The sequence below is a fragment of the Drosophila hydei genome, unplaced genomic scaffold, assembly GCF_003285905.1.
Source record: "Drosophila hydei strain 15085-1641.00,03,60 unplaced genomic scaffold, DhydRS2 tig00008119-arrow-pilon, whole genome shotgun sequence".
Taxonomy (NCBI): domain Eukaryota; kingdom Metazoa; phylum Arthropoda; class Insecta; order Diptera; family Drosophilidae; genus Drosophila; species Drosophila hydei.
In genome coordinates this window covers 2149898-2175401 of record NW_022045830.1, presented here as the reverse complement: position 1 = coordinate 2175401, position 25504 = coordinate 2149898, and the positions used below count along the sequence as shown (strand labels likewise).

Sequence of the window (25504 nt, the reverse complement as noted above, 5' to 3'; positions counted from 1 at the left end):
GTCTTAAGTCTTCATAAACGTAATACTCCACATTGATAAGTTAGTGCAGGTAAGTGTATATGGTTCTAGCACACCTGTTCGCCCATTGCTTCCCATCTACTGGAACAGAAACGTTAAGGCCGCGTAGAGAAATGTACCCGGAGGCTAACAATAACAACAAGACAATGATTAACGGTCGAACTTATCAAGGTACATTTCAAGAGTAAGAATCACCATACACTGTACAAAATTTATACATAACAAGACCAAATGGCAATTGTAACTTATTAATTGATGCAAATAAATAATTTAAATATATTTCAATTTGATGGAAAATTAATAAATAAATAATTAATATAATAATTAATATTTATTTATTATTTATTTTATTTAAATATAAATATATATATTACAATTTAATTTGATATATGCATATATATCAATATAAAGACACTTATATATATATATATATACTATAAATGAAACTAAATAAATAATTTATATTATTGTCAAAAAACTGTTCAATTTTGTATCTTTGTTAGTTCTATTGTTTATTATTTATAGATCTAAGCTAAATTTGATAGAAAACTGAAAGCTTTCGTATACTTTAAACACTTTAAGTGGTAAAGAAGCTTAACATCTGATTTTTCATTGACCTCTAAAGATAAATGTAAATTGCAAAAAAAAAAATTTAAAAGTTTCCCAGTTCGGAGAGTTCGGGCTTACAAGTTTATGATGATTGAGCTATAAATTAATCGCAAAATTCTAATACTTAAGTATTTGAATATTAATAAATAAGCATTTGGTTATTAACGGCTTTAAATGTTCTCATAAAATAAGCTCCGAAACAAGTGCTAATTTTTGTACTTATAATTTAATTAATTTCGTAAACAATTTTGGGAAAATTATGCATTTAATTGAAACCATCTTTAATTTCGCTCAGTGTCGTTTTGCACTCAATCAAATCGTAGCAATCGTATCAAGCCAATTCGAGCAGTGCCATATGGCCAATTCATGAAGCCTGCTGCCGGTCTATAAATGATTATCAATGCTGATTTTATTAGCATTTGAGCTACCCAGGCAATTAATATTAATTTATAATTCGAGTGCAAATCACAACGTCATCAAACACACAAAAATTGCTTATCAAGCGAGCTGATAAGGCGGTGCACTGGAAGGCGAAACAGAACAATGACGTCGATTTCGGTAAACAAAGTAAAGCATTCGATATTTATTTGACAAGAATGTGAACAGACGACCAAATGGTCAAATCAGTTAGCCCAGAAGCGCCGAGTAGTATAGTACAGCTGCTCTACACAATCGATGTATCTGCTACGATCGGTTCTAGCTCGAGTCGCGATGATGCGCCCTTGCGGATCTTACAGCTGACCATAAAACAGCTAATTGTATTGTCATCGGCATCGTTAAGTGAGACGGTAACGTCGGCCGTAATTTCGGGAAATACGGGCTCCACATAAAAATTAAATCTGTACGTAACATCCTCGCCTTTGTCAATGGGGCACATGGCTCCGTACAGGAGATTTTGGCACACATTGGATATCTCCTCGGGCAGATCGTATGGCAAATTCATGCCAAAGACTTTTGCTGTCACTTTTGTCGTAATGGTCGCAATATTGTTTTTATCTGTGTGCAACGAAAAGTAACGGTATTAATTTATATAGTGTGTATGAGGAAATCTGACTTACCACCCAGGAATTGGACATCCATAACAGCAAATTGACCTTTGTAGACTACACAGGGCGGGACTTCGCAGTCTGCGATGTCAACGCTTAGGGGCAATGGTATATTTTTACCTAAAAAGCGAGAAGTGTCAGTGCATCTCTTAAAAGTATGCTATAGTTTGTCAGCGTGCAGAAAGCTTTTCTTTCCTTCATTATTGAGCAGCGTTGAGATAAGCCTTATCTAAGGCTAGGTGACATTTGAATTGATACTTATGTGCATATATATGCACATACTTGTATTATTATATACATTCCGATTTAAATTGCTTTCATTGCATGATTAACGTATTTTCTTATCAGCAATTAAAAATATACCGCCTACTAGATAGCTGATGAGAAGGAAATAAATAAAAGACTAGAAAAACAACAATAAGTACCGCTCTAAGGGAGAAACCGGCTGATGACGAATGAGTAATGCCTTTTCACACCCCAAGCACATAAGAACTCAAGAAACTTTAATTGATAGACAATGTTTTGAAGTCTTTTTGTATTTATATACATTTAATTACGAGTATAGTCTGAGGCAACTACAACCTAATAAAAAATTGTTTTAATTTAAACAATTATTAGTTTTTTTTATCAAATCCTACTTAAAACTTAATTGTTCCTCTTTTTCTTTAATGGACTTACATTCTTTGACTGGGGTAGCGCCACAGGTGATGCACAGGTAGGCTAGTGTCAGCAAAACAAAACGAAACATTGTGAGAAAGCTTCTACAGGTAGCACAACACTAAATCACGAGCAGTTGGTTGCAGTAAATGAAACTTGTGGCTCAATGGACGAACATTAAATAGCAATTGTTTGCGACTGATGGCCAAGTTTCAAGTTTATCAAACGCGGCACAGATTGCAATCTATGGCCAGGTGTTTAAAAATTAGATGGTGAAAAAAAACCATAGGCACAATGATAATAATAATAATGACCATACAATGTAGTCTGCAGGTGTACGCCGGATTTCATCAAAATCAGTATATAACGTACAATTTGACTGATAAGTCTGGGTAAACAACTATTTAATGGCAATGGGCAACAATCAATGGGACGTTGAGATAGTTGGGAAACGTGTTTGATTAGGATTAAGTGCTTTGTAAATACAGCCGGCATAGCTGATCAAATGCGTGAGCAAATTCTAACGTATATTGCGTGAATCATTTGCGACAATATACCCTAAGATTTGAAATTACGAGGCAAATCTATCGAAGCAGGTAGCCGACTATCGAACAGCCACCACATCGAAGCAATAGTATCACTTGCCTTGGCGCCTAAACGTGGTCATACTTTTATGACAGAATTATCTCTTACAACAAATATTTTAAATTCAGTTTCAAATAAATATGGACGAAGTTCATTTAAAGCGGCAGTTGGCATTGAAATATCCCGGATTATATTTTGAGCGAAGCAAAAACAACGCCGTTGTTCTCAGAGGAGTTGTTTACATGAATGCTAAATGGATACGTTTAAAACTCTATTTACCACATTTTCCAGAACTGTGTGACTTTCGATTGTGCGTACAGGAGCACTTGGAATATAAACGGTACAGCACTGAAAATACGCAGATCCAAGCGAATTGGCAACTTGAAGATCTTCTATTGCATATTATTCAGCTGTTACCCGAAGAACCGATGCCCGATGTTTATTCAAGTCAACAGAAAAGTAATATATATACGGAGATTCTGGAGTTGCACAAACCGCAAGACTATCGCCTGCAATTGAATGACAGATGCACGCGGATTCGCTTCTGTGGTTTTGCCGAGCATGAGGCACATTACCTGGAACTGAAGCTGCCGTCATTGCAATTGATAGCTCACAGTCTGCCCGACTGCATTCAACTAGAAGATATATTAGAAAATAGCTCCCACTCGCTCACCAGCATCTTACATCTATATCTCAAACTGTTGGAGGAATTACGCCCGTTCTATGAGAGTTTCTCTAGTATTGATGAGCTGTGCGATGTGCTGCAGCCCTGTCCAATTACCACTAAGCATAACACACGCGTCTTTCCACTTAAAGATCGTGTATATCTCAAGCTAACCATAGCCGATCCCTTTGCCAGCTATGCATCCATGACCGTACAGATAATAGGACCCACCGAGGAGGTTGCACATCTACGACATGTGTTGAGCGAAGGACTCGCAAATTGGGATATTGAGCTGGACATGCACAAGAATCTCTTACATATATTCGATTTGTGTTACTTTCCAATGCCGGCAGAGATGCAGTTGAAGAAAAATGAGGACGAAGAGCAGCGATGCAATATATGTTTCGACTATCGCCTAGACAACGGCGAGGTGCCTCTTGTCTCCTGTGATAATTCCAGATGTGTGCTTAAATGTCATGCAGCTTGTCTAAAGGAATGGTTCGATACGCTGGTCGAAGGTAAAACTTTTCTGGAAGTATCTTTTGGCCTGTGTCCGTTTTGCAAAGCGGTAAGTACTTATGAATAATATAGATATATATAAAGAAATACACTCTGCTAAACTTTTCAGAAGCTGTCCACTTCCTTTGCAGTGCTGCTAAAGAACTAAATAAAATCCATTGTACAGGAATTGCCATATGTATTGGGATTTTGCTGCATATATGTATTTACGTTGCATACAACAACAATCAGTTAGATTTAAAAAAATAAAGAGTAATATATTAATCACGCCGATATCTTAAATATGAATTAGTTTTAATATAAGTTGGTAAATCAATCTTAATGTTTGCACGCGTACAAGCCTGTCCATAACTGACGACAATGTCTTTTGCATTTTTAATGTAAAAATATTTAAACGATTTAGTGAAACGAATTTAAATCTTCTACATTTTAGCTTTAGAGATTATGCAGGTCCATCAGATGGTCGACGATGACGACGACGGTGACGACAACAACAGTAACTGCCAATACGTTTCACCAGTTGCCAACCTCATTCAAGTTCTCTGGAAACGAGACGCAACAGATTCCGTACAACAAATGTGCTGCCATGCGTCGGTGTACGCTCGCTGGTTTTACCAATGCGAACGCTAGATCCAGCTAGACCAAAGAACACCTTGGGGGCCAGATTCGGCTCGACTGCCTTAAATTCCCAGCCCACATGTTGTGCGCAAAACTTGCATATAATAATATGCCACTGGTAGCCGGGAAACCAACTAAACTCGGTGGATGGCTCCCCACTATAGCCTATGGCATGCGCAATGACCCTATACACCGTATTTGTCTCATGTATATAGCCAGCTGAAATGAAAAAAAAGATCAGTTATGGGAATACTCCATAAATATGTTAACTAACCTGAATTGCAATATTGCGTTTGAACGCCATGCTTGGACATGGCAAATAGATCGGAACAATAGGCCAGACTGCTATTGCAGTAACGACAATAGAAGAGTGACTCCTGCTTCAAGGTGGTGCCAATAATCTGCAGTCTTATATTCACAGAATCTGTGAGAAATGTCAAACGCATCATTTTCTCTGTCAGATGCAAATTGCGCACAAGCCAAAATGACAATTGTATGGGACACTTTGGCATGGTATCTATTTTATGTATTTCTAGCTTTTGGCGTGCTTTCTCCACAATATGCTCAAAAGAGTATTCCCCACAAGCCTCGACAGGCCAGGGTGTTGTAGTCAGTTGAAAGCGCCGAAATTTATCCTGCATGGAAGGTATATCACGAAAACGATTCAATGAGCCCATATCAATGCATTTGAGCGGCTCGGGCAGAAAGTATTCTGGCAATATTTTAACCTTGCTGTAACACTTCATGGTCGGATTCCTTGCTATGTACTGGGGCGGTCTATAATAGACACATGAGGATTAACAACAAAATATAGCTTGAGCAGTTGCGCCATATCCTATCATACTCACCCTTGTATATCGTCACAGTTGATGACGATGCGTTGCAGGGCGCGGGACTTGTAAAACACATGCTGGCGTCCACTTTCACCTTTCTCATAGATCTGGCAGGTGACGCCGTAAAGCTTGTGTGGGTTATCGTCCGGCGGCTGCATCAGTGGAAAGCCAACGCCGAAGATGACACCATCACGTCCCGCATCTTCGATTTCTTCATCGATAATGCTTCCGTCAATCATAAAAGGCAACACCTCACCAGGAAAGAGTATATGTTGATGCATGAATATAAGCATACGATGTGTGCTGCCCACTTCCAAGTAATCCACACCGGGTACACGATTCAGATTTGTACCGAAATAAGAATGCTCTGCTGGAAGATTTGTGTCGAACCGTACGCCCTCTTCCATGTCAACATCCAACGGTGGTGGCGGCGATGATTCAGATGTATCATCTGGAACAGTATTGATCACATCAGCGTTGTTAACATCATCGCTCGCCCTGCCACGAATGCGATCCTGGCTAAAAACCATGCTACGCACGCGCTGTAAAAAGTTTTCACGTCGCAACAGTGTTGCAATACCTCCATCCCGATTACGAGCCTGCGAGACCAACATGTCCACAGCCGAACGCACACGATTTGCCGGTATCATCCAACGTGGCACTGCCTCCGCATCCGAATCATCTGCATCAACATTTAATGAGAAATACGATTAGATTTTGTTTTGCAATGCGATGGGACTAACCTTCACTGCCTGGACTGTCCAGCGACATGTCACTGCCGCTGTGCCTAGAGCTGACGCTCGCCCGACTTGGACTGTCGTTGGTCACCACGGCCTGCTCCGCCTGTTGATCTGGGGTCTCCGCCTCCTCCTCGATCTCAACAGGAGGTGTTGCGTTTGTGGCCACATTTGGATTTTGCGGCGGTGCAACCGTGCCTGTGTCTTCTCTCAGTTGGTTGGCGCGGCGCATCAGCTCTGTGACATCTACCATCAGCTCACTCACCTCCTCGAACATATTGTCCACCTCCTCGATCATATTCTCAAGCCTCGCACGACTGTTCACATGCGCCGTAGTCACGGCAGCTATTGCACTAGCTCCAGCTTCAGATCTGGCTCCATCTTCAGCTCCAGCATCGTTTCCGCTGCTTTGTGTAATTTCCTCGTCTATCCCTAATTCAACCTGCATTTCAGCTACAGTTGCAGCTGCATTTGTATTTGTATTTGTAGTTGTGTTTGTGCTGGATGAGCTGGTCTCATCGATTTCTGCGCATTAGTGTATTCATTTTTAAGTTTTTCTTCAATTAATTACAGAGTCCCTACACCTACCTGCAGTCTCTTCGTCATCCATTTTTTCGGAAATTCAGTTTAGTTTGTGTATATATTGTTCGTTGGGAAAACTTAAACTTTTTGATTTTTCTGCTGTTTTCTGTGTTATTGATATGTATACAAAGATACAGCTGAAGGTTCATTAACAGGGTTGCCAAGTACGCCGCAACACTGAATTTAACATTTTTGTTGTAATTTCTTAGGCTCACCACATTATTATTTGAATTACTTAATGGTATTTTAGAAAAATCAAAAATCGAAATTTTCAGCGAATAATTTAAAATAATATGGTATTTTTACAAAATTGAACATGTTCATAAAATGCCTTTGCTAGTGATGCATAAATTTATACAGTAGGCTGGCAACTCTAGGAAGCAATAACATTGGTGCCATGTACACTGACCCTTTAACATGATCTTTAACATATGTACTGAGTAAATACTAACATATGAATGGAGCTCAGCTTGGGAGCTGATACTTAATGCTCCCCAGCCACATCTCAGTTTTATACATTGCGCTGTAGCGACTGGATGTCGAAACTGCCAAAGACATTTTCATCAAACAAAGTTTGAGATATAATTAAACGTGCCCGCCAAATTGGAGCATAAGCCTTTAAAACAAAAACAAACATGTTTCAAATGGCTTTTGTGTTATTTTGTGGATTGTTTATTGTTATTATTGGCTTAGGCTGTGCACAAGTTGCCTATGTGGAGGACGCTGACATCGATAAGCAGAAAAGTAATCTGGAGGTAGGCGATCCAACAAGACCTCAACAGCTGATAAGACAAACACAACAGCATCAATAACACGCTCTCTATATCTCTCTGTCTTACTCTCACTCTAGGGTCGCAAGCCGTTGTACTCACCCGCTCGCTGCGCCCGCTACCAACTGCTTTACCCTGGAGATCAGCCTAATGACTGGATATGCGATTGCGCACCAGGTATGAGACCATTAATATGGCGATGACATAATATCAATAATAATTATTCATAACGTGTTAAATTCGCGTGTACTTTACATGACCAGCGGCACTTTATCACCCAGAAAGCGATGCTTGTTATCCAGCATATAGACAAGGGCCCTGCAACGACACTCAAATGCTAGTATTGTACAAAGAGAAAGTTATACCCGAGTGCGTTAACAACCCCTGTCGGCAGGATGGCCATTTCCTGATACGCGACAAGTGCTTTCAGTTTGGCAGCACCAATAACAATAACAATCCCTGCCCCAACAAGGAATATACCTTTGTACTGGGCGTCAATCCAAAGACTCTTATGGTTGATTGTGTGCAGCTTTCCACTCAGCTGGAAACGCGCATCTCTTTAGATTCAGTTGCTCCGCCAGAATACCACATTGACTTGGCACAGAAATGTGGGCGTGGAAGCCGCCTAGTTGCTCAAGGGCGATGCCCGGCAGCGCCGTAAAAGCGGGCCAAGTCAATAAAATACTCAAAACGATTTTAAAACCATTTGGCTTAAAGCAACAATAACAATTACTTATGTATATGTGCAAATCGAGCTGTTCTCGAATTTAAGGTTTTAATTTAATTTTCCTACGACTTTTTGGTGGCTCCGGAACAGGCTCCTCGGTGACCTCAAGTATTTCATCCACACTTTCGCTGTTAATGTCATCCTCTTCGACTAGATTGACACCATCCTCCAAGCCTTGCTCATCGTTTACCGATTCCAGTTTAAGCAATGTATTCTCCATGGAAGCAAGAAATGAGCTCTCGCTATATTCTGGCCATTGACGAAACTGTGCGAATAACGTGAACATTTGACTTGGTGTCAGATCGCCAAACTGTGTATATATATTAATGCCGGGATAATAATCTCGTGTGCTCATGCTGGTACTCTGCACCGTGTACGGAGGCAAGTGCTGGGTCGATTCATCTGCGTAGATGGGTGTTACTCTTTCTGGGGCATTTTGATTGATAATTAGCCTTGGACCACAGCCAGGTACCCACTTTCTACAAGACATTCTATTAGTTAGTAAGCAGTAAACAGATTGCCTTAGCTTTTCAGCTTACTTACTCTAGATTGGGTATGATACGATTGCGGCGACTGACAAAATTTTGCTTTATAAAGAACCAGAGGGCAGGCAGATCTTGAACTGGGCATATTTCATGCAGATTACGACGTGGCACAAACTTAACCAAATACAAATACTCCGGATTGATGGACTTGACCTTTCCCAACTTGCTGCTTTTAGTCAGATTATAGTCAGCTTGCACGGGCAGGAAACTTTCGCGCGGCACCTTGGCTATAAAACGATGCTCAAACAGTATTTGAAATAGCACCGATGCGGAGCGATAGATTAAGTAACCGATCTTATTCGAGCACGTCAAATGCTGCAAGATCAAGGGTTAATAAGTATATAAAGACAAAATAACGTTCTCGGATAGGTACGCACAATATAAATAGGCGGCGGCAGCGCTAGAATCATCTCACACCGACCCAAGTTGTACAGGCTGGTCTGGAATATCAGCGAGTTGATAAGATGCTTGAAGAACGGATAAGATCCAACGGCACCAAAAACCAGCATGTTGATATCTGCACAGGGCGAGAAAGATTTGAAATACACTGTTTTAGGATACATTAGTGCAATAAAAATCTCTTGCCTTCATTGAATGCGGTTCGGGGCACATCGCCTAGCATATCGATCAGGCGCGTTCCACTATCCATTTTATCCATGAATGCCAACTTCCATAGAGAAACAAAATCGCCGTAACGCACCTTCACGCGTTCCGGATACAATGCATGCAACTCCTGTAGTCGTGGCATAAAGTATTCCATAGATTCAACCAGAATGATCTTACGAAATTGTGTTTCGCGATCCAGCAAATGCCGCGTGAAATGACCCGGTCCGGGATTGAGCTCCATCACAGTGTCACATTTGGATTGCCGTAGATGTGGCTCCAGATAATTATTAACCTGTTCTGCTATCTGCGCATTGGCCACATACATGTGAGAAACACCCTTTTGCTTCTTGGTGAGCAATTTCTCTGGAAATTCACCGCTATAACGAGCCACCCGCTCTGCTTGCACAGCCCGCTTGGACTTCGTGCTTTGATAGCAGCTGCTCAGTCTTTGAATAGTTCGCGCGCTGCACAGCGTGAAGCTGCAACGCAGTGATATCATTTCCTAAATCTTTTTTGTTTTAAATTACATAAAAAAGTAAGTCTTGTCTCCGTTGTTCAAACGGTTTGTTTTTGTTTACGGCACTCACTACCCGAATGTATTGTGCAGCACTGTACTGCTTTCTTTTCCAACACTGATTTTGTTGGTTATGTTTACAAATTGTAACCAATTGCTTAATTTGCTGGGCAGATGAGTTTAATTTAATTGTTAATTAAAATAAAAACAAATACAAAATGGGCAAGGCCATGTCTATGGTGGCTCGCAAGGCCAATCGTTTCAATGTGGAGAACCGTGCACATCGTGTGCTGGAACGCGAAAAGCCAACACCGGCACCAAAATACGAATCCAATCTGCGCGACATGGAAAGAACTTTGGAGTGTAAGCACATTATACATCTGTAATAAATAAATATTTAGCATATTCCTTTATTATTTGAAACTATAGTGGATCCCAACTTCGTGGACAAGCTAAATACAAAGGACGCCAGCTTGGATACACGACTAAAAGACGTTTATGTAACATCAAAGGATCAATTTGTGGGTTAAACAACAGGCATATCTCCAGGAATCTATATTAATTATAAATAATTACTATATTTAGATTCAACGAGTATTGCAACGCCAAGAAACTGACAGACCGCTGCCCTTAGAGCGAACCACTCCGGATGACTTTGAGTATGGCTACATGGAGCCAACAAAAACATCGAGCGGGCATTGCACACTGCGACAGGCAATGCAATTTATCAACGACCATCAGATAGCACCCGAAGAGTGGACAGCTATGAAAATAGCTGATCAGTACAAACTAAAAGAGGCGCATGTTGGTAGGTTAAAAAATGTCAATCTTAAATATGAGCTAACTGATTTTACTTACAGCAAATATTCTGTACTACTTCAAGACGTTTAACATCTATATACCTGATCAAAAATATAAGGACAAATTGCTGACACAAACTAAGCAAAAGCTGATCCAAGAAAATCCAAGTACAGAATAGCCAAATTAGTTATGAATTGAATCGAAAGTCATCTTAGTTAAAATGCTTGTTATTAATTTAAACCTATCTTTTATTTTACAAACTGCATTGATGCATATTTTGTATCACACAATGGCGTTCGGTGGACAGTTGTAAACGTTCAAAGACTTATCTTCTGAAGCAGATATTACTTTATCGTTGCTGGGGCTATAACGTACACCCCACACCTGATCTGTGTGTTCGTTAAAGGTGTGCAAACATTTGCGTTCCGCTGTATCCCAGACTTTAACACTCCGATCACTGGACGAGCTGGCAAAATGTTTGCCATCTTCCGAAAAGGAGACACACAGCACCCAGGAGGCGTGGCCAGACAATGTGCCAACTACATCAGAATGTGCACTATAATTTGAATAGATTTTCGACATTTGAAGCTTCATTCACTAAAAATCAACAGATGAAGTGAACTTACACATCGTAGAGCTTCATGTGTCCATCATCAGACCCAGTGAGCAGCATTTGGGAGTTTGGCGAGAAGCAGAGACTGCGCACAGGCATGGCATGACCCTCCAGCGTTTGGGCCACTTTTCCAGCAGCCACATCGAAGATGGTAATAATGCCATCAATTGCGCCATTAGCAATGTACTTGCCATCAGGACTCTACAATTGAATACTTTAGCTGTTATGCTATTATAAAATAGTTTGTTTACTCACATATGCAATGCTAAGCGTGTATTTGCCATTTTGAGCGTCTAGCACCTGTTCTGCTTTGCCAGTCTCCACGCTGTACATTGAAATTTTACCATCGTTTAGGCCAGATATGACATACTTGTTGCACGGCGAAAAGCCCACTGTCCACAAATCTACTGGCCCGAAAGTTAGCATATGTTTCTTATCGCCAGTTTTGGCATTCCACAGGCACATGCTAGAGTCCAGCGAACTGCTAGCAATTGCTGTCAAATCATATTTTCTGAATTATAGCTTAAATAATTAATTAATGAACTAGCGCTTCATACTTTGGCCATCGGAGCTAACGGCAACAGAGACGACACCAAGGGCATGGCCTTTTAGCTTGTGTCGAAGTTTCAGGGTATTATCTTCACGTACATCCCATACCTTGACCAAATCGTCTAGACCACCGGTCACTATGAAATCCGTTGGTTTCTTCTCTTTTTTGTCAAAATCAAATGGATTCTCTTCCTCTTCTACAGCGCTCGCTTCGTCAGTTGCCGGCTCTGGGTCGCGTCCCCAGGCGCATGCCCAGAGTGCATTGTCATGTGCATTTTCCTCTTTGTGTAATAATGAAAACTAAAGAAAATGTATTTTTATTTAATATTAAAACTGATATTTATATTATTTACCATTATGAATGCGACCGCTTAAAATTATTTTTTGGCAAATTCAGTTTACGATAGAGATGGGTGAAATCGTTCACAATAAGTAAGAACCGATAAGAGACTCCGGTGAACAAGTTCCAAGCGCTTAAAATCATATGTTTACTGTAGTCAAAAAATTTTCGGATGTAAAAGTATGTATTAATAAAAATGGTAATAATGAATTAAGCAAAACATAATTTATGTTTTAATAATAAATGTTGTTAATTATATTATTAATTAAATAAAATATTATTTACTTGTTTTTACTGTAAATATTTGGTGTTTTCATGCTTTCCGAATATGGGCACACTTCTTCAATGAAAAACTCAACACTGATGATTGCTTCGCTCTTGGCATTTTATTCCCTATTCTCATACGCAATGGCCGCCAACAAGGAACGCACTTTCATCATGGTGAAGCCCGATGGAGTCCAAAGAGGACTTGTTGGCAAAATCATCGAGCGTTTTGAGCAGAAGGGCTTCAAATTGGTAGCAATGAAGTTCATGTGGGTAAGTAAAGCCGGCCGCATAATTGAATTAAGAAATCAATAAGTACGCGTGTTGAGTTGTCGTGTTTAACCTCAACACGCAAGGGGTTGCCCTTGCTGATATTGCAAATGGCCGGTTGAGGTTATATTCTACATATGCATCTAATTTTAGAGGTCACGAAGATGTTAGCTTTACATTAGCGTAACATTAACACGTTAATTACATTCAATTGCAGGCCGATAAGGACTTGTTGGAGAAGCATTATGCTGATCTTTCTGCCCGCCCCTTCTTCCCCGGTTTGGTCAACTACATGAACTCCGGTCCAGTGGTTCCCATGGTGTGGGAGGGTCTTAATGTGGTTAAGACTGGCCGTCAAATGTTGGGCGCTACCAACCCAGCTGACTCCTTGCCCGGCACCATTCGTGGTGATTTCTGCATTCAGGTTGGCCGCAATATTATTCACGGCTCCGACGCTGTTGAGTCTGCCGAAAAGGAGATCGGTCTCTGGTTCAACGAGAAGGAACTGGTCACTTGGGCACCAGCTGCCAAGGACTGGATTTACGAATAGATTCAAAATGCAATGCGTTGATCTGTTCGGTACTCACTAAGTCTAAATGCAGTTCTTTTTGAAAGAATAAAAATTCCACAATATTTACTTATTTATATCTGTACGTGTTTTATTCACATTTATATTTGGCCCACTCTGCTGATGGCATTTCCCTTGGCAATACCCAGCCGTGGGGTATGCTGCTGCCGACTTTGCCGGAACTTATATACGAATCCCAAATGGCTCTGTAAAATAGATATATTTATTACGATGACCATTTAAAGCTATAAACGGAGATTACCGCCGCTCCACAAATTCCTGTGTATTACGTCCCTTCAAATATTCTTGTCTGGAAGGCATCGCAGAACTTCCAAAAATAGTTTTGGACCATTGCGCCTCACAGTTGGTGGGCACTTCTTGATTGATTACATTAATGCTCTCCTGCTGCACACGCCGCCAAACTGTTCGCATTCTTGTGAGTTTTTCACTCAACTCCCCTTTGCCACCACGAGCCCGGTACAATCTTTCCAGCAAGTCCAATGTGTGCAGCATATTAGAGGCATCATGATGTTTCTTGAGTGTTATATGTTCAGCTTGCTTAGGAGCTTTCAGACGTGCCTCGCATGTTAAAGTCGTTGGGGGTGATGATATGGCAACTTTGACAGATATCGGAGTAGACCTATTGAGTTTCATTTGTAACTTAGCTTTCTGTTTAGCCTTTTGGCGTCTTTGTTTACGCTTTAGCTGAGTCCGTGCAAGTTTTTCACATGGCATTTCCGTCAGTTTCGCTAATAAATTTGTAGTGTGTCTTTCCAACTGGGCAGATTGCTCCAAGTCGAAATCGTTTGCTGACGCATTGCTTGCAGCTTCCAAAAATTTTAAATTCTCAATAACATTACTAATATTTGCCTTTATTTCGCTTAGTTTGAGACCTTGCGGCATATTAGTTATCAGTGTTGGTTAACGTTGGAAAATACATAAATATATTGAGAGTGGGTTGCTCAGTAAAAATAAAATACAGGGAAGAATATGGTTGACTGCATTGTACCAGCTGTTGTCCTATGATTTCAGAACAGCTTCTGCTTCGCTTAGCATCTCGGCTGCCTTTGTGTATGCTTCGGTTTCTTTGAGATCCTGCTCATCCTGCAAATATTTTTGCAACACTTCGAACTCCTTTTGCAGTCTGTGAAAAATTACAGCTTTTTTAATATTGCTTAAAACTGAGTGGTGTAATTATATGAGTCACCTTCGCTTTGAGTCTGGTATCATCATCTGGCATTCCTGTATCACCTCTTCCTGTTTGCGTATTACATGTTCGTCAGCGCCGTCGGTTTTGAATTTCTCGAGACGAACAAACTCTGTCTTAACTTCCTTCTCGTAAACGGTCTTCTCCTTTGCCAGGCGCTTGACAACACCCGTTTTTATAACTAACTGCCTTATGCGTGGATCTGCCATATCTGTGATTATATTGATTTATAAGTACTCGCACAGTTATAAATTTTATTCAATTATCAAAATAAGTTGTTGCTTTCAAGTTATTTATTTAATTTATCGGAAATTTCAGCACGGCCGGCTGAGCTTATGTTGCTTTGTTGTTTATAAATGCCGCCTGTGAGTCAGCTTGCAGAGTTGCCACACCTTTCACTAAATTCATAATAGTTCCAGTTCCGAAAATCAGTTGGGCATGAAATAAGCTCAGTACGCGGAGTAAATTTAAATTCAGCACCGACCGCACAATACCCTGTGCACAATGAACCTGATTACGAATATTCTCCAATTTCCTCTAGTTAACGATTAAAATATTAAAATTAAATTAAATCAATTAGCATGTATTTGTTGTATTTTACGGTTAAGCATTCTTTATTTTTATTTTCTCAATTAATACATTAAAAGATCATTTTCTGTTTATTAAGCAACATTTTCTGTATCCATGAATTGTTTTCTGTTGTGGGTTACAATAATAAGTTTCATAGTAACGACAATGAATGCATTATGTATGTTTGTATGTACGCATATGCTTGTTATGTGGTTAATCGCGTTTATGAGAAACATTTGATTAAATTATGCAAATGCCAATGAGGCTCAATAGAACATTTAGAATGTTTACAAAACCGCACATGATTATGTATTTATGAATATTATTTTTGTAATACTTCTTAAGCATTTGTCTTTTTTTTTTCTGGGAAAAATTTTGAATTCATTGCGAATGTAGTCTTGATTTTTGTTTTTGTTTGTTTTTTTGTTTTAGGTTTAAGGTTTGTAAGATGTAGAGTGTTTTAAAACTATATTCTGAAAATTACTTTATATAATATATAGATTTTAAATCGAATGCCTCCGACTGACTTATCAAAAGTATAAAAAGTGTTTAAAATCCATTGATTGAAATAATGGCGGATGTGATAAATGAGGGGCAAGTAGTGGGTGTATGGAGGGTGTGTGCCGGGCTAGCAGCAAACTCCAGTGGCGATTACATTCTGATCATTGTAATGCTCAATGCAAGACTGTTTCCTGCGAAACGATTTGCGGTGGCGAAACAAGTTTAAATAGCTAGAGTATATGATGATTATGAATATGATGGTGATGGATTTTGTGTACGCAGACGGGAAAGATTCTAAGTGAACAATGCGTCCATTCGTTTCGATCTCGTCACGTACAGCGAGGGGTGCTCGAACCAGTGTTGTTGGCATACCCTCGCTACTAATTGTATGTGTGTTTATAATAAATTGCAATAGTTCTTCAAGTTTATATATTATATGAATGCAGCAGTTAATAGTTGTAGGTGATGAAGTTTTATACGCCACGAACTCTGTGTTAAGCCCTTGCATCAGTTTTGCTCGTCTATGATGAGTAGATACTATAAATTTTAAGTGTGTTGTTGCTTTTGCCGTTTGCTGTTTAAGTGTTTGAGTGTTGTTGTTGTTGTTGTTGTTGTTATTTGAATTACAAGTCTGCTGACACCCTAGTTATTTCTTCTTCTGTGCCTTCTCAGCGGCTTTTGTTACTTTGCCCGAGGTCGTTTCTTTAAAGTTCACCGATTTGATGACACCGACCGCCACAGTTTGACGCATATCGCGAACTGCGAACCGTCCCAGCGGCGGAAATTCTTGGAAGCTTTCAACGCACAATGGCTTAGTGGGTACCAGCATTATGATGGCTGCATCGCCAGATTTGATGGCCTTCGGTTCGGTCTCGGTGGTCTTGCCCGTACGGCGATCGCACTTCTCCTTGATCTCGGCAAACTTGCATGCAATATGTGCCGTATGGCAATCCAATACAGGGGTATACCCATTGGCAATCTGCCCAGGATGATTGAGCACAATTACCTGAAGAGAATAAACATGTAACATTATAAATCAAATCAAAACCCTTTCGATTGCCATCAAAGCCACTCACCTGAGCAGTAAAGTCGGCTGCGCCTCGTGGTGGATTGTTCTTCGAATCGCCAGCTACATAGCCACGACGCAACTCCTTAACCGAAACGTTCTTTACATTAAATCCAACATTATCGCCTGGCATAGCCTCGGTCAATGCCTCGTGATGCATCTCCACGGATTTCACCTCAGTGACCAGGTTAACGGGAGCAAAGTTTACCACCATGCCTGAAAACAGAGAACGTATGTATAAGTCGGAGAAAAGCTAATTTAACAGATGAATTTCTCACCTGGTTTGAGAACACCCGTCTCCACACGACCAACTGGTACTGTCCCTATGCCACCGATCTTGTAGACATCCTGCAGAGGCAGGCGCAGCGGTTTGTCAGTAGGACGCTGGGGCGGCATAATCGCGTCCAGCGCGTCAATCAAGCATTTACCTTCCGTTTTGCCCTCCTTCCGTTCGACGGTCCAGCCCTTGAACCAGGGCATCTTCTCAGATGCCTCGAGCATGTTGTCGCCATGCCAGCCCGAAATGGGCACAAATGCGACCGAGGCTGGGTTATAGCCAATCTTCTTGATGTACGAGGATACCTCCTTCTTGATTTCCTCGTAGCGTGCCTCGCTGTACGGCGGCTCTGTCGAATCCATCTTGTTGACGCCCACAATCAGTTGCTTAACGCCCAACGTAAAGGCCAACAGCGCATGCTCACGAGTCTGACCATTCTTCGAGATGCCAGCCTCAAACTCACCCGTGCCGGCAGCTACAATCAGAACAGCACAATCGGCTTGCGAAGTGCCGGTAATCATGTTCTTAATGAAATCCCTATGGCCGGGCGCATCGATGATAGTCACATAATACTTGGCCGTCTCGAATTTCCACAATGCAATATCAATAGTGATACCGCGCTCGCGCTCAGCCTTCAGTTTGTCGAGCACCCAGGCATACTTGAACGATCCCTTGCCCATCTCCTGGGCTTCCTTCTCGAACTTCTCAATCGTACGCTTATCGATTCCGCCGCATTTGTAAATCAAATGGCCAGTGGTAGTCGATTTGCCCGAATCAACGTGGCCAATAACAACGATGTTAATATGAATCTTCTCCTTGCCCATGGTTCTGCTATGTTATCAACGACGCGACGAATCTTTGAAGTCTCTGAGCTCTAACAATCTATTTTTTTTTCCTTTTTTAGTTTAGTAGTTTTTGATACAACCTGCAGGGCAAATGACATACACATATATAAATACGTAGATTCATGTACATATATATCAAATTTGGAGAGTGGGTGTCATAGAGAGAGAATGAAGGAGAGAGAACTAGGCGTGTGCTGTAAGACCACGAATGAGCGTAGCCAGGACTTGCACATGTACATACCTATGTACATACATATGTATGTATGTATCTATGTATGTATGTATTTATATGTATGGCTAAGGTGTGGGCGTGGAAGTGGGCGCGACTCTGTTCGCGGTGTAGAGACTTAAATGCTGCCGCAGCTGCAGCTGCAGCTATGCTGATATGTATATACATTTCTATGTAACTTATGCACTTAAAGGATGCATTGGAAATCTAACATACTTTTGCAATTTCCTGCAAGAGCTCTCACTTTTCACTTAATATACTCATTTTGAATTGTCCAATTTAGATTTCACAAAAGAAAAGTACCCTAACCGGTATCAACCGGCTTTAAGTCGGTCCAATAATATATGTATTTGTATAATACATATATGTATAATATATGTATTTATGTACATCATACATACGTACATACTTGTAAATGTGTATATAGAATTATATATTAACAAATTTTTTTATCAAAAATTTAAATAAAACTCACCCGGAAATAGGTTAAAATGTAACTTGCTGCTTACAGACGCTTCAATTGGCGATGCACTGAAAAAAAAAAAGTTCACATCAAAGTATTAGCTATTTCGCAATAATGGAAAATTCGTAGTTTTATACGCTAAACACAGAAGGGAAATGAATATTTGTAATATTTTTATTAAAGTTTCACATTTAGAAATTACCAATTGCGGCCGACACACGTCTGTACGTTAGTCAATCGCGGAAAATCTGGACAATAAGTATGCAAGCAAAGAGTCTCAATAGTTGAAACGAAAAATCAATAATGAACCCAGACAAACGACGAGAGCTTCTGGAGCTGAAAAGCGAGACTGAGCCGAATGGCTACGTTGCCGAATGCACTCCCCAAGTCCCCACCGACATGTCGCCCTCACCGACCCATCTGCAGTATTTCAACAATGTCCGGTCTGTAGCATTTCAGGACGGGCTTAGTCAAAGAAAAAAAGAACAGGTGGCAAGCTATGAATACCTCTACAGACAATAGCTTTGTTGTAGTACAACAATAATTTAACAACAATTATAACTCAATTTATTTCAAGGGGCACAGCGAAGGAGAAGGTGATGAAAATCAATGTTGGTGGTAAAGAGCGACTGCAACGGTATTTGTAGCTTTTGCTCATCGCCGGCATTTGCGGCATTCGTGTGCTCTTTTCTCTGTTCACGATTCGAAAGGGTGAAAAACTGCAAACACACACACACACACATACAAAACTAGCACACTCATACGCACACTGGTATGCAGAGCCATAAATGCCGCTGCTTCGGGTTGCACTTGCTCATCGTTTCCGTTGGTCGACGTCGTCTTGGATAAACTTGCAAAAACAACAAGGAGACAAACGTGCATACATGCAGATGTGATGCATATGTGTACCCCTATGTGTGTGTGTGTGCATTGCCTCTTTAGCGTGATTTATTTTCTAGCCTAGAAACAATTTTTACTTGCGCTTTTTCTTTAGTTATTTTTAACAACATTTGTACATGTGTGTGTGTGTGTGCATTTGCACACAAGTGCAAATTATAAAGAGGAAGAACCTTAAAGGGAAATATAAAAATACTTTGCCATGCAGTCTCTCTCTCCCTGCAGCTCTGTAATTGAATTGCCCGCAAATCTGAGGCAATACACGTACATACATGTACAGAGATATGTATGGAACATGTATTATGTTGACTCACTTTAAATTTGGCAACATAACTGTGCAGCAAGCATAGGGAAGCTCACAGACCCACACTCACACACAAGCACATGCGAAACTGCAGACTTCTGCAGCCACGGCCGCCATTTTGGAATTTACCAGAGAGCTGGGCATATGTACATATATTTGTGTATCAATGTACGTATGTATGTATGCAAATACGTTATGTAGAGTATATTCTATTTTCACAGATATGTGCATACATATGTAATTCAATAATATGAATATTTGTTATTTTGGTAATAATAAACATTATACGTATGCACACGGATACCGTTACATACATAAGCATGCATGCATGCACACACGTATTATGCAAAACCTCCAATCGAGGCACCGGCCGGTAAACGCACGAAATTGAAGCCTCCTTTCACCCTTGATACGGTTTGAAATAAGCAGCAATAATAAACATTTGAATAAGCACAATCACTTTTTTGGCATTTAAAACACAAATAATTAATCGATGGTTATTAGTGATAGCGTTATTTAAGGATTTTAAGAAAGCTGCACGGACTCTCTGTACTCTGTACTCTGTACGTGCACTTACCTCGAAACCAGAAAACGGAAAGACCGAAATCGTCAGAAACAGGCAGTCGGTTGACGAAGAGACCGAAGCCCGACAGCCGATGCACGATGATGCAACGCCGAATGACAGACAGAGTAGCCAACCAACTGGGGCAAGGGATAGACATGGGATGGCAAATTGAAAATTGCGGGCAATTTTAAACAGTCGACGCTAATTGACAGCACAATGTATTTTTGATTAGCACTTCAAGAAGAAGAAATTATGAGAGGCGACATTACCGTTAGCTATACGTTGCTGTCAGCTCTTCGATTTTTCATATGCAGTGCGATGGTGGATAGACTTGATTGCAGTGCAAGCTCAATCTACATTATTTTTTAATTAGGGGGTTTGAATAACTTTTAAGCTAAAAATTATATTTATGCCTTGAATAATTCGAAGGCATTCCTAAGACAGAGAAATTTGTGATTTCGAATTATTAATTTTCGTAATTGCCTTTAAAATATACTAAACTAAAATTGATCTATGAATTATACACTTTTGCATGTTTTCTTTTCTATATATTATATATTATATCTTCTATATTCTATACATTAGCAGTTATTTCCATTCACTGTCCGACTCGTATTCTGGCCAATCTGGTTTAACATCTATGGGAAGTTTTTTCTGCTCCAGGTATTCATTAAACTGTTCTGGTATAGACATAAATCTACGTATTTTCAGACGGAATTGCCTCCAGGTCCATTGGCCATGATTACGACGATCTGCCACCATGGCTTTATAGTTGAATTTGTGCTTATTAATGAAATATGAGAGTTCCTTTACCACGCCCTTCGGTAATCTGTAATTTCAGTGTAAAGGGTAAATAATACAGCATATAAGATATTTTTGAATGCTTACCTGAACTCGGGATCAGATCTTCGATCGATTGCCATCTGCTCAAGCTCTTGGACGACGTGCCCCCGTTTTGGTTTTTGCGTCTCTGTTTTGTCGCTTTTAGAACCCAGAGCTGCCAGCTCGTCCTCGTCGAGCGCCTCCTCGGCTAAGCCATTTACAATTTTTACAGCCTCAAGCCTTTCGCGTTTATAATTTGGTACGCCCACCGACTTGTTTGGATCACTGGCCAAGCCCATTTCACTGAAATTGGTGCCCACGCGCTTTCCTTCCAGCCACAATTTTTTCATCTCTGGACTGTAAAGCGCGCATATAGTTTTGAATGTCAACAGTTGCATGCCAGGATACTTACTCCTTAATTTTGCCAGTGGATTTTCGTGTTTTATTCATCGTTTTCCGATTGACATTGTAGCGGTAACGCTTACGCACATGATTCTTACGAATTTTCATTGTCTGTCTGTTAAATTGTTAAAAATGATAGCAATGAAAACAAAACAGTTGCACGTGTTGCAGCTGTGTGCTATCGAAATAGTTCGCTATCGATATTAGGATTGCTGCACGACTTTCATTTAAATAAATATCGACAGACAATTGAAAGGCACTGCGAACAAACGCCGGCAAATATCGATACAGCGATGTTTTGATGTTTTCGTACATCACTAATTATATATTTGTAAAGAAAGATGCGCGACGAAATTTTAGATCCACATAATTTGGTTAAAAACCGGGAGATATTGTACCGGTTAATGATAAGGTATGCTTAAACTGATTGCTTGTAAGGCTTCTTTCTTATTAATATTCTCCATGTGCAGCCAGTTGATGTACGATGGCTTGGAAAAATTTGCCATGGAGCTGTCCATGCTTGTCAAAGCGGATCAGTGCGCTCCAAGCGAGCGTCTGCTGCATGTTATGATTTCCGGAATGCAAACAATGTCCGAGAAGGATAAAACTAATACGGATGATGTGCTGCCGGGTATTGATCTAGAATTTGAGCCAGAAGCATCAGCACTGGCTCCTGAGCCGCATTCTTATGAAACCGCTTATGTGACATCGCACAAGCAGGCTTGTCGTGCTGGTGCCTTCAGCTTCGATGGGTCTTTGGTCGCCACGGGCAGTGTGGATGCCAGTATTAAAATATTGGATGTGGAGCGCATGTTGGCCAAATCCGCGCCAGAGGATATCGAGCCGGGGCGCGAGCAACAGGGTCATCCAGTTATACGCACGCTTTATGATCACACGGATGAAGTATCGTACCTAGAGTTTCATCCTAAGGAGCATATTCTGGCGTCAGCATCGCGCGATGGCACCGTCAAACTCTTTGACATTGCCAAGCCGTCGGTGAAGAAGGCGCACAAAGTTCTCACCGATTGTGAACCAGTGCTATGTGTATCCTTTCACCCCACTGGCGACTACATAGCCATTGGAACGGAGCACAATGTGCTGCGTGTTTATGATGTGCAAACAACGCAGTGTTTCGTTAGCGCCATTCCATCGCAACAGCACAAAGCCGGCGTAACCTGTGTCAAATATTCGCCCACAGCAAAGCTCTATGCAACCGGCAGCTTCGACGGTGACATCAAAATCTGGGACGGTATCAGTGGACGTTGCATCAACACCATTGCTGAGGCACACAGTGGAGCAGCCATTTGCTCCTTGCAATTTACTCGAAACGGAAAGGTTAGTAAATTACCAGACCATAAATAGTTTAGTATCATAAGCATACCATCTTTCTTGTAGTACTTGCTTTCATCTGGCATGGATTCGATTGTATATCTGTGGGAGCTCTGCACAAGTCGACCCATACAAACCTATACTGGCGCAGGCACCACGGGCAAGCAGGAGCATCAAGCGGAAGCTGTTTTCAACCACACTGAAGACTATGTTCTATTCCCTGATGAGGCAACCACATCCTTGTGTTCGTGGAACTCACGTAATGGCTGTCGCCTCACACTAAACTCTCTGGGTCACAACGGACCTGTGCGCTACATAACCCATTCACCTAATGCGCCAGCTTTTCTCACCTGCTCCGATGATTTCCGTGCACGTTTTTGGTATCGTCGTGCCAATAATCAATAAGTGTTAGACTAGGATTTTAATAAAATAAAAAACTGATAAAAATAATTTCATTTGTTTTTTTATCATTACATTACCTATTGTAACAATTGCGCCGCCCATAAGTATGCTTCAAATTTCAAAAGATGTTTATACCTCACAATAGATGGCGCCACTTTAGTATTTTTAAACTAAACCATTTCAATTTGTCCTCTAAATTGATGCAGCCTAACTTTTAAAGTCCAATATTTAGAATATATGTAAGAGCATATGTTTTTTTATGGTTTTTCTATATATTTTAGTTTAAGGACAAAAAGTTGTAGTTGAAAGATCCAAAATTGAAATAAGAAAAATCATTACTCCCATAAAAGTGTATAAAATCTATTTATTGAGCGCATTGATAGCTTAAGTCGTAATGATTGCTTTAAGTAAATATATATAATTATAATTATATATATATATGTATCGAAAAAATACATAATATGAAATGCTGAGTACTTTGTTTTTTTTTGTGCGTACGATTTGTGTTATTTGTAAGACACTAAGGCAATCAATTGAGTAACAGCTTGTTGATGATAGTATCCATTATTGAGCTTAAGTAAGAATATCAGTTATTATTCACTGGAAGTCCGTTGCGCATTTCGACAATGCCTTAGAAACGAGTTATACATTATATATACTATATAGTAACTAGATCGAAGATATATATAAATGTATATACTATACTTAAGATCTAAAAAGTCTGCTAGAGCATAATTAAGTAGTCGTTAATTAAGTTTACAACATTTACATGGGTCGGGCAGGCCAGACGCCACATAGTTATAATTTTCATTATGATTTCTTTTTTGATAATTGCACAATTAGCCAATTCAGCGGGGTTTCGGTTTCTTGTATGACCAATAGACCACACACCCATTAATCTACGGTCTTTGAGTATTTCAACGTAATACTATGTACAACAATATAAAAATAAAAGACTAAACAAAATACAGTTCAACAAAATCACACAAGAAATAAACAAAAATAAAAAAAATAACGTAACGAGGAGAAAGTAGCGAGTTAATTTAGTTGGACGGCGCCTACTCGTTGGTTTCTTAAGCACACAGTTGTCTGCGTAAGGCGTGGTAAGATCGCTCGAGTGGGTTGACTCGTTGCATTCATATGCAAAATAAATAACTGATTGCTTCTATGTAGCGAGTGCAATAAGTGAAGTAATTCGTTGCTTCATTATATCGAGTGATTTCACTCATTGATTCTATGTCAGTCGGGAGTAAAATAGATAGTAACTGTCAAGAATTACCTCGCAGCTTCATTATAGCAAGAAAGTTTACTCGTTGCTTTTCTTGTTACTACACATTAATCAATTTATTCCTTACAGACATTGAGTTAGCCCACACGTTGCTCCTTTATGGCCAGTAAATTCACTCGTTGCTTTAATGTAGCGGGTAAATTAACTTGTTACTGCACCGCAATCAATTCATTTCAAGTTAACTTACTCGTTGCTTCACATTAACGAGTAAATTCACTCGTCACTTGACAATTGCCTTATGACACAGCAATGCCAATTTATAATTTAAATCAGACCTAAATCAAAATTCTAAAAGTTTTGAAGGCAGTGGGTTTTAAGAAATTTTCTACTAGTTAATCAGTTGCATTTGGACTTAAGACTAATTAATTATTAAGTACATAATGTCTATAGAACTAAAACGTAAGGCTTTTTATGGACGGAACCTTGTTGAACTTATTGCTATTACTGTAAATATTTATTGCTTAACTAACGAATTTCGCTATCTGATGTGCATTAAAGGTCCTTAAGGATTGGTATTAACTATTATCTAGTAACTATTAACTATATCTATATGTATATAGATTGTATGCGTTTGAGTTCGTTTTGAGTTCTGACCAGGGGCGTGTGCTGAATGTCGTTTAAGAAGAGCTCGCCCAGGTAAATGCATAAATATAATATCGCATATCGTATATGCAGTTCTTGAATGCTTGATTCACTTTTAGATAGTCAGTTTTGCAGTATTCATTTGACCCCCTTTCTGCCAACACTTTGCCTCTACGCCCCTGCTTCTGACAATTGCTTAGCTATAAGTATTTTAATATTTCAGTATTTTAGTATTTTACAGTTTTGTGTGTTTTGTTTAAGGCACGCTCTCTCTCACTCTCACTCTCTCTCTCACTTTCCTTCTTTCTTTCTCTCTTACT

The 25504-nt window shown here is 40.0% G+C and overlaps 13 protein-coding genes across 14 annotated transcripts; 5 read left to right on the top strand and 8 right to left on the bottom strand.

Annotated features, from left to right (window-relative positions):
- Window positions 1–1160: 1160 nt before the first annotated feature.
- LOC111594626 (mite group 2 allergen Gly d 2.02) lies at window positions 1161–2532 on the bottom strand. The gene is made up of 3 exons (XM_023308017.2): window positions 2352–2532; window positions 1686–1793; window positions 1161–1623 (listed from the first exon to the last, which is right to left on the bottom strand). The coding sequence occupies exons 1-3, from the start codon at window positions 2419–2421 to the stop codon at window positions 1292–1294; spliced, it is 510 nt and encodes a 169-aa protein (XP_023163785.1). The 5' UTR covers window positions 2422–2532; the 3' UTR covers window positions 1161–1291.
- A 290-nt stretch (window positions 2533–2822) lies between these two features.
- LOC111594622 lies at window positions 2823–4289 on the top strand. The gene is made up of 2 exons (XM_023308012.2): window positions 2823–4147; window positions 4208–4289. The coding sequence occupies exons 1-2, from the start codon at window positions 3056–3058 to the stop codon at window positions 4244–4246; spliced, it is 1131 nt and encodes a 376-aa protein (XP_023163780.2). The 5' UTR covers window positions 2823–3055; the 3' UTR covers window positions 4247–4289.
- On the bottom strand, window positions 4272–7114 carry LOC111594619 (protein cereblon homolog). 2 transcript variants are annotated; one of them, XM_023308010.2, is made up of 6 exons: window positions 6875–7114; window positions 6293–6811; window positions 6130–6231; window positions 5565–6000; window positions 4991–5493; window positions 4273–4935 (listed from the first exon to the last, which is right to left on the bottom strand). In XM_023308010.2, the coding sequence occupies exons 1-6, from the start codon at window positions 6894–6896 to the stop codon at window positions 4628–4630; spliced, it is 1890 nt and encodes a 629-aa protein (XP_023163778.1). In that variant the 5' UTR covers window positions 6897–7114; the 3' UTR covers window positions 4273–4627. The 2 variants fall into 2 exon arrangements, with proteins under 2 accessions (XP_023163777.1, XP_023163778.1); XM_023308009.2 differs by having other exon boundaries at window positions 4272–4935; window positions 5565–6231.
- A 258-nt stretch (window positions 7115–7372) lies between these two features.
- On the top strand, window positions 7373–8382 carry LOC111594624. Its single transcript, XM_023308014.2, has 3 exons — window positions 7373–7623; window positions 7719–7815; window positions 7902–8382. Exons 1-3 carry the CDS (start codon window positions 7504–7506, stop codon window positions 8297–8299), a joined length of 615 nt encoding a protein of 204 aa, XP_023163782.2. The 5' UTR covers window positions 7373–7503; the 3' UTR covers window positions 8300–8382.
- On the bottom strand, window positions 8297–10120 carry LOC111594620 (dimethyladenosine transferase 2, mitochondrial). Its single transcript, XM_023308011.2, has 4 exons — window positions 9496–10120; window positions 9288–9427; window positions 8909–9225; window positions 8297–8844 (listed from the first exon to the last, which is right to left on the bottom strand). Exons 1-4 carry the CDS (start codon window positions 10013–10015, stop codon window positions 8406–8408), a joined length of 1416 nt encoding a protein of 471 aa, XP_023163779.1. The 5' UTR covers window positions 10016–10120; the 3' UTR covers window positions 8297–8405.
- A 25-nt stretch (window positions 10121–10145) lies between these two features.
- Window positions 10146–11030, top strand: LOC111594625 (protein NDUFAF4 homolog). Its single transcript, XM_023308016.1, has 4 exons — window positions 10146–10393; window positions 10460–10551; window positions 10616–10838; window positions 10891–11030. The coding sequence occupies exons 1-4, from the start codon at window positions 10249–10251 to the stop codon at window positions 11007–11009; spliced, it is 579 nt and encodes a 192-aa protein (XP_023163784.1). The 5' UTR covers window positions 10146–10248; the 3' UTR covers window positions 11010–11030.
- A 28-nt stretch (window positions 11031–11058) lies between these two features.
- LOC111594623 (WD repeat-containing protein 61) lies at window positions 11059–12440 on the bottom strand. The gene is made up of 5 exons (XM_023308013.1): window positions 12347–12440; window positions 12002–12293; window positions 11700–11938; window positions 11458–11645; window positions 11059–11387 (listed from the first exon to the last, which is right to left on the bottom strand). The coding sequence occupies exons 1-5, from the start codon at window positions 12347–12349 to the stop codon at window positions 11114–11116; spliced, it is 996 nt and encodes a 331-aa protein (XP_023163781.1). The 5' UTR covers window positions 12350–12440; the 3' UTR covers window positions 11059–11113.
- A 241-nt stretch (window positions 12441–12681) lies between these two features.
- On the top strand, window positions 12682–13512 carry LOC111594473 (nucleoside diphosphate kinase). Its single transcript, XM_023307774.1, has 2 exons — window positions 12682–12870; window positions 13085–13512. The coding sequence occupies exons 1-2, from the start codon at window positions 12697–12699 to the stop codon at window positions 13415–13417; spliced, it is 507 nt and encodes a 168-aa protein (XP_023163542.1). The 5' UTR covers window positions 12682–12696; the 3' UTR covers window positions 13418–13512.
- Window positions 13501–14357, bottom strand: LOC111594472. Its single transcript, XM_023307773.2, has 2 exons — window positions 13698–14357; window positions 13501–13641 (listed from the first exon to the last, which is right to left on the bottom strand). The coding sequence occupies exons 1-2, from the start codon at window positions 14336–14338 to the stop codon at window positions 13527–13529; spliced, it is 756 nt and encodes a 251-aa protein (XP_023163541.2). The 5' UTR covers window positions 14339–14357; the 3' UTR covers window positions 13501–13526.
- A 79-nt stretch (window positions 14358–14436) lies between these two features.
- LOC111594474 (tubulin-specific chaperone A) lies at window positions 14437–15010 on the bottom strand. Its single transcript, XM_023307775.1, has 2 exons — window positions 14643–15010; window positions 14437–14579 (listed from the first exon to the last, which is right to left on the bottom strand). The coding sequence occupies exons 1-2, from the start codon at window positions 14849–14851 to the stop codon at window positions 14456–14458; spliced, it is 333 nt and encodes a 110-aa protein (XP_023163543.1). The 5' UTR covers window positions 14852–15010; the 3' UTR covers window positions 14437–14455.
- A 595-nt stretch (window positions 15011–15605) lies between these two features.
- On the bottom strand, window positions 15606–20414 carry LOC111594544 (elongation factor 1-alpha 2). Its single transcript, XM_023307896.2, has 5 exons — window positions 20372–20414; window positions 18606–18661; window positions 17058–17981; window positions 16790–16995; window positions 15606–16719 (listed from the first exon to the last, which is right to left on the bottom strand). Exons 3-5 carry the CDS (start codon window positions 17878–17880, stop codon window positions 16360–16362), a joined length of 1389 nt encoding a protein of 462 aa, XP_023163664.1. The 5' UTR covers window positions 17881–17981; window positions 18606–18661; window positions 20372–20414; the 3' UTR covers window positions 15606–16359.
- A 480-nt stretch (window positions 20415–20894) lies between these two features.
- On the bottom strand, window positions 20895–21788 carry LOC111594498 (nucleolar protein 16). Its single transcript, XM_023307809.2, has 3 exons — window positions 21594–21788; window positions 21248–21538; window positions 20895–21188 (listed from the first exon to the last, which is right to left on the bottom strand). Exons 1-3 carry the CDS (start codon window positions 21689–21691, stop codon window positions 20948–20950), a joined length of 630 nt encoding a protein of 209 aa, XP_023163577.2. The 5' UTR covers window positions 21692–21788; the 3' UTR covers window positions 20895–20947.
- A 102-nt stretch (window positions 21789–21890) lies between these two features.
- On the top strand, window positions 21891–23347 carry LOC111594497 (cleavage stimulation factor subunit 1). Its single transcript, XM_023307808.2, has 3 exons — window positions 21891–21995; window positions 22054–22918; window positions 22979–23347. Exons 1-3 carry the CDS (start codon window positions 21925–21927, stop codon window positions 23315–23317), a joined length of 1275 nt encoding a protein of 424 aa, XP_023163576.2. The 5' UTR covers window positions 21891–21924; the 3' UTR covers window positions 23318–23347.
- The last annotated feature ends 2157 nt before the right edge of the window (window positions 23348–25504 follow it).